This window comes from Seriola aureovittata, chromosome 4 (genome assembly GCF_021018895.1).
Source record: "Seriola aureovittata isolate HTS-2021-v1 ecotype China chromosome 4, ASM2101889v1, whole genome shotgun sequence".
NCBI lineage: Eukaryota > Metazoa > Chordata > Actinopteri > Carangiformes > Carangidae > Seriola > Seriola aureovittata.
Window position 1 is genome coordinate 27,401,973 of NC_079367.1, and position 16,056 is coordinate 27,418,028.

The window sequence follows — 16,056 nt, forward strand, 5'->3', positions numbered from 1 at the left end:
CTGGGACTGTCATTGGTGTTTTTAGTGTCAAATTGCTCTGGAGTTTCCAGTGGGATCATGTGTAACGTTGACTTTCTTCTGAATATCCCAGCTGGACATCTAAAACAATCTAAAATACATGTACATACAGAAATGTGTATTTTCTCCCATGGAGAACAATATGACATGAAGAATTATTATACTGATGTGGGTTTGGGAAACCAGACCTGTTTTGGGGAAACACTTGTTAATGTCTCACCAGTTTCTTTCCAGCTATTAACACTTGTCAACTCTAAATGTTTGTTTTGGTATAAGATATGATTTTTGTATATATGTATATATATATGTGACATGCTTAAACTTAAAAGTGAAATATTAGAAATTTATGCTATGAACAAACAAAGGAAGTTTGTTGCATAGAATATATCAACATGTCAAAGTGTGTACTGTTTTTTTTATTTCCAGTGGTACAGTAGTGTAATATCCTAGGCAGACCCACTGATGCGGACTGCAGCGCAACATGAACCTGTAACTAGATGTATGGACTGACTCCTGAGTTGTGACGGGAGAAGCATGGAGCTTTAAAACACACAGATTTACTCTGGCACATTGAACTAACCATCAGCAGCTAGAGCATGTTTATCTTAGTCAGATGCAACGAGTTTTTGTCTTTTTGCACTTTCTTAATAACGTGTCTGAACTTGTGTTTACATTTATTCCAATTCACTGCCTGTGTGTGGAGTTTGTATGCACAAATTTGGAGAGCAAAAACTCTTATTATAACAGTGGTAATGAAATCGCAGGTTGAGCTACTAATAACAAGCAACAGACACTTATTTAATGTTTGGTTTAGTGACTTTAAAGTGCAGCATTGTGTTTGAAATATGTAGCTGCAGTGAACGCTCTCACTAAGCTTTGGGCACAGTGAGTGGACTGTGACAGTGTTTGATCCCGTCACTACGAGTGCGACTCATCGCTCTGTTTCCTGATAGGCTGAGACAGCCGCAAACCGTATCTGCAAAGTGCTGGCTGTCAACCAGGAGAATGAGCAGATGATGGAGGACTACGAGAAACTGGCCAGTGACGTGAGTAACAAACTTTTCAGCCCGTTTACACCAGTGCCGATTAGAGCTCTTGATTTTAGATCCGTTGGGTTCCATATATTCATTTACCTGACCTTACATTACAGATACAGTGATCAAGCTACATTTGCTTTCGAGACTTTGTGGAAAGAACTTTTATAAATGAATTGCGTTTCACTCGATTATTTGTCCTGACTTGTGTCTCCTCGTTTTCCCCTCTGCCTCCAGCTGCTGGAGTGGATCCGTCGGACCATCCCCTGGCTGGAGAACCGAACCCAAGAGAAAACTGTAAACGACATGCAGGCGAAACAGGAGGACTTCCGAGACTACCGCTGTGTCCACAAACCACCAAAGGTTTACGTTCACTTGCTCTCTGCAGTTTTCGAATGTTGCCACACTGGTGTTCAGTAGCTCGTCTTTACATCCGCTCGTTTGTGTCATTTGACGAGGTAAGAGGTTTTTGTTTGCTGAATCTGCTCACTAACACTGAGCCAACTTTTCTCTTCCTGTCTTCAGGTCCAAGAGAAATGTCAGCTGGAGATCAGCTTCAACACTCTGCAGACTAAACTGAGACTCAGCAACAGACCTGCCTTCATGCCCTCAGAAGGACGCATGGTGTCTGTATGTATTCAGACAGAATTTATATAACTCATTAGCTCATAAACAACCATGTAAATCTGAATGACAACTTTTCAAAGTCCGGAGACGTTTGAATGTTTTGCTTGTTTGTTGCAGACAATTTGGAATTCATATTCCAAACAAATGGATGTGCAAATACACTGATATGACGAGTCTGATTCACCACTACACTTAAACCTGGAATTAAAAAGATTTTTTTAAATGTAAAATTATTGTATTTGTTTCAGTCACAATCATAAAGTGGATACATGAGAAACTCGTCCTCGCTAACTGAGGCCTCACAGTCTGAAGTTATTTGTTGTGATTGATTTATGCCAGGTCTTCAGTCCCCTCTCTCACCACTGGCTAAGGTCAAAGTCACATGCAGTCACGTTTCATAAAAAATGCTCTTTGCTGTCAAATATGAAAGTAAAAAATGATCTTATACCAGGTATGTTGATAAGCAATGTTGTGCTTGAGCCATTTTAACAATATTATATTAAATGTTAAAGTCCTCAGATTCAAAAAGTTTCCCTTTGCAGTTATATGACCCTGGATCAGCCTCAAGTTCAGTTTACTTTCACACCATTTCATTCATACTTTTCTGTACAGTTCAATTTCAAATGGTTTACAGCAGTGGGAGGGGGGTCTTATTGTACTGTACATTAACTATGCAGGCAAAGAAACAGATGCCACACTGTATTCTACAGTGAAGGACTTATATCAGTAATTCCTGCTCTCTGGTCTCAGGATATCAACGGAGCATGGCACACTCTGGAAGGAGCAGAAAAGGGCTATGAGGAGTGGATTCTCAGTGAGATCAGACGTCTGGAGAGACTGGAGCATCTGGCAGAGAAGTTCCACCAGAAGGCTGCCATCCATGAATCCTGGACTGATGGTATGTGAACGTTTTATAATCACCGTTACGCGCCCCCCCCCCCCAAAAAAAAAAAAACAAAACAAATCCTAAGCACTGCAACAAAATGGGTCCTTGGGTTCTAAAAGGTAACTGTGGGAATTCAGTTCCCAACCATGACCCACTACATCTATCAAAAGGATAGAGTAACAGAAGAACTGGGCCTTAACCAAAAGATAATGGAAGTCACAGAGAAGGGGGGTAAATAAAAAATGGCCAAATGAGAAAATCGTAGAATAGGCAAAACCAACAACACAAAGCTCAGAGAACCAACTGAAGGTGTTGCCCCTCTGACAGCAAACAACCCAAATGAACAAGGAAACTAAACGTCCTCATATAACCTCCCAGCAGATTGCGATTCTCAGCTGATTGCCACCAGCTGAGGGAGATCCCAGGTGCATCCCATTGCTCCTGATGAGCTGGGGAACCTGTGATCTAAATTCTGGTTTCCATATGATCTCTATAGCCATAACAATCACACACATTCGCACAGGATGAACAACTTTTTCAGTCACCTTTCTGGTATCAAGTTCGATCTTGTTTTTCGAAAAAACAATCATGCCTCAATTTCAAGATGAAGAATCTCTCTTCAAATGTTTGTCTTCTTCATCCTGCTGCACCTTTTTATTAAACTGGAGTGAATAAACAAACAGAACATAGCTTTGATCTTTATTCAACCAGTCAGTCTTTCTCATAAAGAGAGTAGGTGATATTTTAGACATGGCCCAAAGTGGCTAACACACTTAAAGTACAAATTTTCCACCTATTTTCTCAAGTATCCTGTTGTTGTTGTTTTGTTGGCTTCTTCTCTTTGGCTTTGAAGAGACTGACAGTCATAGTGTGACTGCCAGGATAATGAAATTTTAGGTGAGTAAATAATTTTGACATATGTGCAGGTAAGGAGGCCATGCTGACCCAGAAAGACTACGAGACTTCCACCCTGTCAGAGGTCAAGGCGTTGCTACGGAAACACGAGGCATTTGAGAGCGACCTGGCAGCACATCAGGACAGAGTAGAGCAGATTGCCGCCATCGCACAGGAGCTCAAGTAAGGAGGGAGAAAATAAAGAGGAGCAGCTGGGAACCTGACTCCATATATATTGCATATAACAGTGACATTAGTAGAAAGAAAAACCTTGTGCCTTTTTGTCAGTGAATCATGGATCTGTGGATACGTTGAGTGAAGCCTGTAAACTGCTCTCTTCTTCTGTGTGTTTTCCAGCGAGCTGGACTATTACGACTCTGCCAGTGTCAACGCTCGCTGTCAGAAGATCTGCGATCAGTGGGACGTCCTGGGAGCCCTCACCCAGAGCCGCAAAGAGTCACTGGAGGTATGACTCTGTCTGTGATCTCATCATTGCATGTCCGTCTATTATGTGTGTTTGGTACCAGAGACTCCGAGCAGATGTTGATGAAACGATAAGAAATAAAGCTCCTCACATGGCTGACTTCTGTAAGATCATGGGAAACTGACACATCTCTCACTTGTAAAAGGAATCAGTAGAAAAACATGTTCATAAAGATCAGGCATTTTATCATCACAAGCATAGAACAATTCAAATGATACTCAGCCCTAATACCTAATAAAGCATCCGCAAATATTTAATCTGTCTTAAAGCAGCTGTGAGTATCAAGCACTAACAGCAGCACAATAATAAACCCCTCTTCTGTGTTATGTTGCCAACAGAGGACAGAGAAGCAGCTGGAGTCGATAGATGAGCTTTACCTGGAGTACGCCAAGAGAGCGGCGCCCTTCAACAACTGGATGGAGGGAGCTATGGAGGACCTGCAGGACATGTTCATTGTCCACAATATTGAGGAGATTCAGGTAACTGGAGACTGGACAGTGTGGTCCAGACACATGCAACACATTATGCAAATCATAAAAACAAAGCAAAAATGTTTCTGAGTCCAGCAAATGAACATTTATATCTCCAAACAAGGCAGACAACAACACACAAAGATGTAAACTATATCTGACATCCTGTCTGTTGGATTTAAAACCAAACACGTTTCCTTCCTCAGGGCCTGATCACAGCCCATGAGCAGTTCAAGTCCACCCTGTCAGAGGCCAACAAGGAACGAGAGGCCATCCAGTCCATCCAGGCCGAGGTGCAGAAGATCGCCCAGAGCAACGGCATCAAGCTGAGTGGAGCAAACCCCTACACCACCATCACACCTGAGAGCATCGACAGCAAATGGGAAAAGGTAGGTTGCTGTCTGAGCTCACAAGAATGTTTTTAGTTTTTTGCCCTAAAATGCTTTTAGTGTCCATGAGAAAGAATCCTTGTCCTAAATGTATTTAGAAATGACTTATTTGACTTATTTGCATAGAGCAATATTTGCCAACATAAGTACAGTGAGCCACAGATTGCTGGTACTTTGTGTGTGTGTGTAGGTGCAGTTACAGATGCTTTATATTACAGTTCTTAGTGTTTTATAATGTGTGTGTGTGTGTGCGTCTGTCTGTAGGCTATGGCGATGGTGCCACTGCGTGACAACGCCCTGCAGGAGGAGCTGAACAAGCAGAACTCCAACGACACTCTGAGAGCCAAGTTTGCCACTCAGGCCAACGCGGTCGGTGCCTACATACAGGACAAAATGGAGGTAATGGATTAGCCCATGTGAACAGTCCAAGTGCTCAACCATTGTGTTGAAGCAGTTTATCTTTGCTCAGCTGTGTGTAGTTTGTCACAGTTTTCAGGCCAACATTGTAAAACAGTGAGCTCATAGAGCTCATAGAGATTTAGGAGCTTTCGTGCTGGACCATTCTTAGAGTTTGGACTGGCACAAGTCACGAGTTTCAGATAGGTCAGCTCCTCTGTGCATGTTTCTAATTTTGCTTATTCATAGTCTTTATTTACTTACTATTCTGATTAGTCGCTAGTTTTGGATTAAATCCCTGTCTAAGGGAAAATTAGCTCAATTTGGGGAAATATGGTGTTAATCAGAATCATCATGTGGAACTTTTTTAATTATTCGTCCATCAATAAGTCAGTCAATAAAACTTAACAACCATTTCTCTGGGTGATCAGTCAAGAGTGTCTGTAAGGCACAACTTAATTTAACTTAAGAATAGAAATAACTTGAACTGAGGTAGAACAAGCAACAAAGGAATGAAGGGACTCTGAAGTTGTATTCCAAGGCTGTTTTTTTATAGGGAAACTTTGGGACAGAGGGACTTGTTTGCCTTCCCAGGGGCAGTGTCAACGCTCACGCCCCCTCTGGGAACATTGTTGAATAGAAGCCAGTTGTCACTGTTATTGTTGCATGTTTTTGGGTGTAAATGATTGATGGGGACAAAAACCTTTGCAATCGGTCAACTATTGAGGATCAAAGGTGCAGCAGTCTGTGTCAAAGTACCTCCACTAAGATGTAATGTTTTTTGACACGGACAGGTTCAGATTGTTATAAGTGTCTGACAACATTATAAAAGGATTCATTTGTTAAAGAGTAAGATCTTTTAACAGAAAGGTCTTCTAGTCTACTGCTGCCTCAATCTACTTTTACTGTGTGGACCTCAATTACGGCTCTCCAGGGCCATTAGCAGTCACTTGTTAATCCAGTTTTATCTTCTGCCTCCTCCAAAAAGGTCTTTAATTGTCTTAAAATGTAAACACTAGACATTTGGTATCTGGTGAGAGAAGCAAGTGTCCTCACAGCTAGTTCACAGCTGTGGGAAAGGAACTAGTCCCAGAGGAGGGGTGAATCTTTGGGGGGTTGCCTGGAATGCGTCACATTTCACACACATCTGCCTCTGCTCAGAGATATCCTACATTGTTATGCCTTCATGCACTCTGCTTCACATACAACTATTCACAACAACACAAGCGGACAACACCAAGAGGACTGCAGGCGTTCTCTCTACCTACTGCACAAAACGGAATATGTGGATGATTGACAGCACAGTCAGACAGCCTTGGAGCACACATGACAGTCTTTACGTTCAGGCTTCCTCTGCTGCAACTGGTCGCTGTGAACACCAGTAGTGATGTGCTCATCAATGAGGTTCTGGTCACCAATATTGTTTCACAGAGATGGTTGAAGACTTTTATAAATGGGTGGAGTCTTGCTTCAGTGTCCTCATGAGATTCCCCACTGTGCTGCATGTGAACTGTAGGTTCAACAGGTTGAGGTCAACAGGACAGTAAAATAGTGTGTGTTTGCGTCGGCAGGAAATTGGCAGGATATCCATTGAAATGAACGGCACTCTGGAGGACCAGCTGACCAACCTGAAGGAGTACCAGACGAACATCATGTCCTACATGCCTGAGATCAACAAGCTGGAGGGATTCCACCAGCTCATCCAGGAGGCCCTCATCTTCGACAACCAGTACACTTCCTACACAATGGAGGTAACACACGCTCTGTCTCTCTCTCTCTCACACACACACACACACACACACACACACACACACACACACACACACACACACACACACACACACACACACACACACACACACACACACACACACACACACCAAAGACCTTCATGACCTCAACTGTTCATTCATCACGGTCCACATGGTGTCTTTGTGCATCTTTTTGAAGTTATTGGTAAAGGACGTAAGAGCTGCTCGTTTTTGTCAATGTTTGTTCCTTTGCTGCTGTCAGTGCTGAAGACACTGTAACATTTCATAACATTTCCTTCTTCCACTCCCTCTCTCCCTTGTTCCCTCCTTTTTCTCCCCCCCTCCCTGCAGCACCTCCGTGTGGGCTGGGAGCAGCTGCTGACCACTATCGCCAGGACCATCAATGAGGTCGAGAACCAGATCCTGACGCGTGACGCCAAGGGCATCAGCCAGGAGCAGCTCTACGAGTACCGTGCCTCCTTCAACCACTTTGACAAGGTCAGGGGCCCGAGCTCTGTTTACCACACTTGTTATGTAGTTTTTGTACTTACTATGTCATATCGTTAATGTTACTGTCAGGTGTGTGAGTATTTGGGTTGGAAGGGAAGAATCTTTTTCTTTTTTCTTTTTTTTTTCTTTGTTGGTATTGTTTTAACATAGCTATACCTGAGCATATATACCAAAGTATTGATTTAAATGTTCATATAAAAATTTAGCTCAATAAAACATCCATACCAATACATACATATGTCATGTGACACATGCATGCATGTCACTTTATACCAGTAAATACAGATACATGCTAATATATAAAAGATCACCTTTAGCTCTCAACCCAAATACTTGTTTTACTCTTGGCTTAAATGTTATTGTTATATAGTGTGTAATATTCTGTACATCATGTCAAAAGAATCAAGTTCAGACAAGTTTACCAAGAGGTCTTAATTTCCTGAAATCACTGAGTTGATTTTAATAGTTGATTTGAATAGTTTGACCTCTTGGATCTGTCTGAACATTTTGTGTTTTTCTGTGTCATGTGAGGAAACAGTCTTTTCTATATTTATGTATAACATGACTGAATGAATGTTTAGACCTTAACCGGGGGTGAGAGAGGAACCAAACGTGTGAGTATCCACCCTGATGTTTTACACAGGCGAGCACATGTTGAGAACACGTTGTGTGCCTGTCAGTAGAGGCTGTGTTTAGGTATCAGCAGAGGAGAGAAGAGAAAGTACTTCAACACATACAGGCAAATAGAGACGGAGCAAATGATGAGGGAATCCAATCACAGAGTGAGAGAAAAGACTTCGATTTTATTCATTAAGTTCTATTGAAAGATTGTTACAGTAACAATTCTGTTGTAAATCTGCTGTTTTAGGTTGCACTTTGCTTTGTGAGATATTTTCCCTGGTGATACAGATTTATGCTCTGATAGGAATATGAACTTGTTGAGGGCAGTATGTGTAGCTTAGCTGCTTCACTGTACAGAACTAGTGCTGAACTGAGTGTAAAAAGCACAATATGTCACCAGACATCTGTGTTTTGTGGTCATTGTCAAACCTGACAAGTCATAAATCTTGTAACCTCATAAGGATGAAAAATGACACCCCCATCATTCACCATCTCACACCTGTGTGTGTGTGTGTGTGTGTGTGTGTGTGTCAGTGTGTCAGTGTGTCAGTCACTGGTTCATGTTACTGTCTGTTATGGTGTTTCACCAACACTCCAGGATTCTGTGGTCACTTACCCATCCAGCTGTGGTCACTCTAGTCTTTTTTTATCACATCGGTGTGTCTGGGTGCACAACACATCTTTGAATACCTCAGAATCACAATCTTTTAAATTTGTAGGAACGCCACACAGAAAGACGTTAACATGTTAATCTCTTTTAATAGGTGTTATTAGGTGTTATTATGTCATCTGAGACTGTTTCAGCTCGTGGGGCTGAATGTAGCCCAGTTACTATTATCCTACTCAATTATTAATCAGAAAGCATTTGAGTTTACAACATGAATTTTTAATGTAACTTTTCAATGTATTTTCAGAAGTAACTCCCATGTGTTGTCTCATACAGACACGTGTGCATGTGTTGAAAAAGTTTCCAGTTATTTTCAGTGTGTTGGTCTTCACAGGTCCATCTTGTTTGCCTGTTGAGTTGTGTGTGTTGACATTGTCTAAACATCCGTGAATGTCTGTCTGTCTGTGCGTCCTCCGTTGTCCTCATCTTCTCCTTGCATGCTGTGGATCGCATGGTCACCATCCACCACCATCCACCACCATCCCTGTGTTGCGATTGGTTCATCCTCATGACGTGGCGCTCTGTCATTGGGTGTTTGGCTGATCTCAGGACCACAGTGGGGCCCTGATGGCCGAGGAGTTCAAGGCCTGTTTGATCAGTCTGGGCTACGATGTGGAGAACGACAAGCAGGTAGGAGCTCCAGGACAGGGCGGAGGGAAAGAGTCGGTGTTTGTCAGGCCTGTGAGCAGGAGAGCAGAGCAGAGATCACTGCCAGTCACATTCACCTCCTCAACATGTTTTCTCTCAAACAGAGCTGAAGCTATTGATGATTTATCATTATTGATGTTTTTACACTATCATTTTTTTATGCCTCTGCCATAAATCAAATTCCTACACTAATGGACGGATATGGATGTAAACTGCAACTAGACTGGTTGGTGGAGGCGAACAACCATGAGGCAGTAATTTTAGTTCCTTGATTAATATCATAAATACATGATATATAAAATGTTACTTAATAACTTGATGAATCATTTATCAAAATAGTTGATTTTATTTTTCGTTAATTTAATTAATGACAAATCATTTCGGCACCAATCTGGATTGTACAGGTTTTATGATTTCTCCTGGTTTTGAGTCTTTTCTTAAAACAGACCTCATTTATGCCATTTAATGTTTGTGAAGGTGTTTTGAGTAGAAACAGTGTTTGTCAGTTAAACCAGTTCACTTATCTGAAAGCCATATCTTTACTGGTTAGTTCTGTAACTTGTAACATACACCTTCAACAAACATGTGAGATAGTGAAGTCTGTCTTTAAAAGATCAGAATCTCTGTTATTGAATTCACTGTAGACAAAACAGCTGGAATATAAATAAAACTGGATTGCTAATTTTCAGATGAAAAACATTTACCAGGCAAAATGCAGAACCTTTTTTCACTTATTAAAAGAAATATCCACTTTGCCAGAACAGCATGACAAAGATAATTAATTATGTCTGAATATATTCCCAAAATTACTTTGATGTCTTCCTGCACCCACAGCTGCCAAAACACTTGAACGTAACATGACATCACCAATTTTCTGCTGTACTTAAATTATTTTTTTGTGTCCTTGATCATGTTTTTTATGTTATGTCATGTTAATTTGACAACCTGTTGTGAGGACATGTGTTATAAAAACTGGTCAGTGATCGGTCGGCGCTCCTGCTCTGAGGCTGTTGATGAACTTTGTGAGTCAGGCAGGGTTCGAGTCCATCAGCATGGAGGGCAGAGATGTTGCGTCCCTGTTTGTCCACCGGGGGTCTCTGTTGCTTTGTGCTGCTTCAGCTCCACTGGGCTCCTTCTCACTCTCTGAGCAGACCTCGCCCTCCTCTGTCTGTCAGGTTTTACTTTGCTCCGAGACTGGCTCTGTTAACTGTTTGTGCATTTTATCTTTTTTTTTTTTTTTTCACCTTCCCAAACATAACTCACTTTCTCTACATCTTTTCGATATCTGTATTTCTGGTCATCACCCTTCCATCCGCTCCTTTCTTTTCATCCTCTCATTCCTCCTCCTCCTCTCTGCCACTTGTATATCTCTTATTTCATCCTTGTCAACCCCCCCGGCCTTTGCTGTGCTGTGGCGGCCCACAGAAGCGATCAGGACAGATGGTCTCAGATGATTTCCGGGCTCTACTCATTTCTACGGGAAACAGCCTGGTACTGCTGCTGGCATGATGCTCTCACAGGGTGTCTGCAGGTCCAAGAATATCCTAACTCAATTTAGTTCGTCAAATTCAAAGCCTGAAACGAGTTTTGGCATCATGTGTTGAATGCAGTTGCAAATCGACTTTCTTTTTTTCTTTTTTCTTTTTTTTTTCAACTCTCTTTATTGATTTTTCACATAGAACAAAACAAACAGTAATACAGACACTATACACATTTACACGTACACAATAACATATAGAAGTTATTTAAGTTATATTATTATTTGATATAGATGGGAATACATTGAAATAGAGAAAGAAATTTAGGGAGGATGGTCATTTTGATTATGTTGATTCGGCCTGCTAATGTTATGGGGATATGGGACCATCTCTGCAAGTCTCCTGAAGTAATGTCTAATAATTTTTGAAAATTCTCCATGTAGAGATCTGTAAAGGTTTTGGTAATGTTAATACCTAAATAAATAATTGAAATCTTGAAGGGCAGTTTGTCAAAGAGTTGTTGGTCGTTTGTAGTCTTAATGGGGAATAATATACTTTTGCTAATATTTATTTTATATCCCGATAACTGTCCGAATTTATTCAAAATTGAGATTATTGCGGGGACTGATTTAGAGGGGTCAGAGATATATATTAATAAATCATCTGCGAACAGTGAGACCTTGTGCTCCTTGCCTCCCCTATGAATCCCACTGTACTCGTTTGAATCACATAAAGAGACTGCAAGAAGTTCTATTGCCAGTGCAAAAAGCAGCGGAGATAATGGACGTCCCTGCCTAGTGGAACGCGTTAAGCTGAAGTACTCAGATCTAATCTTATTTGTCTGTACTGAAGCCATTGGAGATGCATAAAGGAGCTCGATCCATGAAATATACTTTGAGCCAAAACCAAACCATGACATGGTCGAGAAGAGATAATCCCACTCGACCCTGTCAAAGGCCTTCTCCGCGTCTAGTGATATCAGTATTTCAGAGAGTGAGTCGGAGTTGGATGTATATATGATATTGAATAGTCTGCGTATATTATGGGTCAGCTGTCTGTTTTGAATAAAACCTGTTTGATCTTCATGAATTATTGTTGGGAGTACATTTTCTAATCTAATTGCCAATATTTTAGCTAGAATTTTGCTGTCTATATTCAGTAGACTCACTTGTCTATAGGATGCTGCCTCTAGTGGGTCTTTTCCTTTTTTGTGTATTAGAGAGATTGTTGCGTGATAAAACGTTGTTGGAAGAAAGCCTCTATCAGATGATTCATTAAAAACTTTCAAGAGAAGGGGTGCCACCTCTGTAGCAAAAGTCTTATAAAATTCAGGTGTATACCCATCTGGGCCTGGTGCTTTCGAACTTTGTAAGCTGCGTATTGCTAAGGGATCCTCCTCTAGGGTTATAGGTTCCTCCAAAATTGTTTGAATTCTTGATTTATTTCTGATTGGTCTTTTGTTGTATTTCCAGAACGGGTGTGAATTTCAGTTATATATCTGATGAGCCAGTTGTCTTCCTATCTTCTCCCCATGTTCATAGTATTTATGTCTGGAACGATTTATTAATTTAGTTGTCTCGGCTGTGGAGAGGAGATTGAATTCAGTTTGCACACTTGTCCTTTTAGCCAGCAGGTCAGGAGTAGGAGATACTGCATACTGTTTATCCAATTGAACAATTTGTCTTGTTATATCTTTTCCTCTCTCATTTTTTGTTTTGACCAACTGAACGGAATAGGAAATAATCTGTCCTCGAACAAATGCTTTGAGGGCTTCCCATAATGTACTTTTAGAGACATCAGCAAATCGACTTTCTCTTCCGATATGTTTCCGATGAGAAATTGACACATTCATGAGTAAGGCTGGATGTTCAACTGTGATACAGACCAAAATGTGTATGTATAGTTCTGTTATGGCAACTTTATGCCAAGAAAAAAAGAACATTTGATACATTTGAGAAGTTTTTTTTTTTTTTGTTAATAGTATAAATCTTTTTACAGAAAAGGTTTTTGCATTTGAACCAGAACCCAGTACAGGCACAGTTTTGTAAAAAATCTATTTAGATTTTTTAAATAATCACTGATAGGTTTTCAGTGTGTTAGTGTCAGTAAGTGTAACGTCCTAAATCTGACTGGACACCTGCAGACACCCTGCTCTCTCTCCCTGATGCTCTTTTCTGCTCGTTTTATTTTGTCATGTCTGTGTTGCTTCTGTACTTGCTGCACTTCTGCCTTAGTGGATGATAGACTGAAGGAAACTGTCACTTTTCATTTAGACTATCCAACTTGTATGTAAGTGTTGTGTGTTGTCTGTGCCATCCTCTGTCTGTGTTTCCCTCTGATATTGTGTGAAATATAAAATATCGGGACTGCGATCGCCTCATTTCACCAGCTCAGTCTATTTCATGGCGGTCCTGATGTTTTACACACTTGAAGATCTGCATGTCACATCCTGTCTGCGTCTGTGTGTGAGTACAAAGTGCTGTCTGTCCTGGGTTAACCTTTTCTTTCTTGGTTGCCAGGGCGACAGCGAGTTCGCTCGCATCATGGGCATAGTGGACCCCAACGGCAGCGGCGCCGTCACCTTCCAGGCCTTCATTGACTTCATGTCCACGGAAACGACCGACACGGACACCGCAGACCAGGTCATCGCCTCCTTCAAGATCCTGGCTGCTGATAAGGTCAGTGTGTGTGTGAGTGTGAGTGCTAGTGTGTGTGTGTGTGTGTGTGTGTGTGTGTGTAATTGTGTCAGTTAATTGGTCCTGTAGAAATGATTGTTTGCAGATGTAGTTTTGTGGTTGAGCCAGGAAGTAAATTATGGACCTCACTCACTGAACCACCCTCTCTGTGTCCATCAGAACTACATCACAGCTGAGGAGCTGAGGAGGGAGCTCCCCCCCGACCAGGCGGAGTACTGTATCGCCCGCATGGCGCCCTACGCAGGGCCTGATGCCGTACCCGGAGCCCTCGACTACATGTCCTTCTCCACCGCCCTGTATGGAGAGAGCGACCTGTAGAGGAGGCAAGAGGAAGAGGAAGGCTGGACAGATCAGGGGTTGAGGGGAGGGGGGAGGGAGGGGAGAAAGAGGGGAAAGAAGGTAGAGTTCTTCTGCGCGTAGGGGAGGCACCAGGAATCGAACGTTTGGAGGAATTGGAGTGGTGGTTGTGAGGTGCCCCTGTGTGTGCCGGTTTAGAAATCATCAGATTTTTTTAAGACTCTGAGCTTGTTGATTGAACTGTAGTTAGGTTTGGCCTCCGCCGAATGTTTTCCAGCTCCATTATGTCGTAAACAGATTGAGAGTAATCAAGGTTAATTTTTCATTAAAGTTTTATATGAACAGGCATATCCAGGGCAGCTGTGGGACAGGGGGACAGCTGCTCTGTGGTGCGGGTCCATAGCTTCACCCTCTCTGCCTTTTGTTGGGTCAAATAGGGGATGAACAGGGGATAGGACATGGGGGGGGACACAAGCTAATCTGATACTTATGCTAATTTTTGTTTATTTTATTATAATTTTTTTTCTTCTTGCCAGGGGGGTTCAGGGTGTCAGGCGGGGAGCGGGCCGGTGTGGGGTTTGACGTGGTGACTGGCGAGGTTTGTGTATTAGATCCTAGAGAGATATATGCTGTGGGGGTCAGGGGGAGGGGGGAGGGAGGGGAGATAAAATTACATATTTACCCATAATTCCCGTGTTGCTGGATAAGGTGACCTGTTTAACCTCAGCTCTTTCCTCCTACTGTCTTTGTTTATTTGTTTTTTTTTTTTTTTTTTTGTTTCGTTTTCTGGAGCAGGTGGGTGGTGGGGTGGGGACGGTGGTTGGTGCAGGTGGGAGGGCGGGGCTCAGCGCTGTACATACTTATTTTTTCAGTGCAAAGAATGACACACGGTCCCAGTTGTTGAGAATAATTGATAAGAGGCTTTCCAGTAGTGCAAAGCAGAATGATGTTTATTAAAAAAAAAATAAAACAAAATAAAATGACAAAACAGAAGAATTGAAAAGCCAATGAAAGCGACACAGAGAGCAGTTTCACCAGTGGATAGGTTTGAGCTTCCGGAAGTCTTAAGGTTTTTTTTTTGTTTTTTTTAGCAATGGAAAATATTCATGGAAGAAGTTAGTAGCCATGAAGTTGAGGCTGTATAAAGGCCTGTATAAATCCCATGACGGGCAACACCATAATTATCCACAAATATTTGCTTCTGTGAAACTATTCTCCTGGGTGGGCATCAGGTGCTTATTTAAATAAGAAACTATACATTTATACGATAGATGAGACTGTAGTAGTCGATGTTAGTCCACTTTTATATACCAGAAATCGTACACACATACAGAAATATATACACGTCATGTCATGGATGCATTTGATTGACTGAATGAAGGTTCTTCCTGGATCTTTTTTTTCTTTTTTCCTTTTTTTTGGTTACTATGGTAATGGCACTGTGGCGCACTCCCAATTTGACTTTTGGAAAATGGTAGAAGTAATGGGAAAAAAAATTAGCATACAAAAAAAAATGTGCCTGTTGGTGGGTACAGCCCTGTCCCTCTTTCTCTCTTACTCTCTCCCTACCTCACTCTCCCACTTCCTGCTCCCTCTCTCCCCCATCCCCTCATTTGTCTCTGAAGAGAAGGGAAAGAAAATTTACTGCAAGAAAGGAGGGAGGGTAAGGATCAAGGAGGGGTCTTTATGTAAACATTCCATTATGTGCAAATAAAAAATATAGGAAAAAAAAACGGAAATTGTTATGTAAAAAAAAAAAAAAAAAAACTATGCAATCATAATGTGATGAATATCTGAGTTCTGGGGAAAGATGGTGGGATTTGATCCGGCCCTTTCTGCGAAAGTTCCCTGTCTAAATTAAACAGAGGAGAGCAGATTTCTCCATGTTTGTTGGCTGTCAGGGGGAGAGGAGGGGGAGACAGAGGGAGGGACAAACAGGGAAGGAACTGAGAAGAAAAGACTTGGACCAAAAGCTTGTTTCTTTTTAATTTCTCTTTTTTTCCCTGCGAGGTTGGAGAGAAATGAACTCTGGAATTGTGATTTTCCTTTTTTTTGTACTCTTTAATATCAAACCTTATCTGCTGTACTGGAAACTGCAACGCCTTCTGTCTCTAATGATAAGTGAGTTTCACAAAGCACACATAAAAGTTTCCTTACAAAATACCTCTTCTTGTCTTCTGTCTTTTTTGC

General features: G+C 41.6%; 1 protein-coding gene across 5 annotated transcripts in view; it reads left to right on the plus strand.

Moving 5' to 3' along the window:
* The window catches only part of actn4 (actinin, alpha 4), a 60,802-nt gene extending 44,773 nt beyond the window's left edge, over positions 1-16,029 (plus strand). For 2 of the 5 annotated variants that reach the window (XM_056375128.1, XM_056375129.1), the window contains exons 9-22: positions 972-1,064; positions 1,290-1,415; positions 1,578-1,682; positions 2,430-2,577; positions 3,492-3,642; positions 3,817-3,925; positions 4,282-4,422; positions 4,620-4,802; positions 5,067-5,201; positions 6,770-6,949; positions 7,301-7,447; positions 10,821-10,886; positions 13,393-13,551; positions 13,729-16,029. In XM_056375128.1, the coding sequence (XP_056231103.1) occupies positions 972-1,064; positions 1,290-1,415; positions 1,578-1,682; positions 2,430-2,577; positions 3,492-3,642; positions 3,817-3,925; positions 4,282-4,422; positions 4,620-4,802; positions 5,067-5,201; positions 6,770-6,949; positions 7,301-7,447; positions 10,821-10,886; positions 13,393-13,551; positions 13,729-13,887 (1,902 nt within the window). In that variant the 3' untranslated portion in view covers positions 13,888-16,029. Of the gene's footprint in view, positions 1-971; positions 1,065-1,289; positions 1,416-1,577; positions 1,683-2,429; positions 2,578-3,491; positions 3,643-3,816; positions 3,926-4,281; positions 4,423-4,619; positions 4,803-5,066; positions 5,202-6,769; positions 6,950-7,300; positions 7,448-9,296; positions 9,378-10,820; positions 10,887-13,392; positions 13,552-13,728 lie in introns of all 5 variants that reach the window. The other 3 variants (XM_056375127.1, XM_056375126.1, XM_056375131.1) reach the window with 2 other exon arrangements.
* The last annotated feature ends 27 nt before the right edge of the window (positions 16,030-16,056 follow it).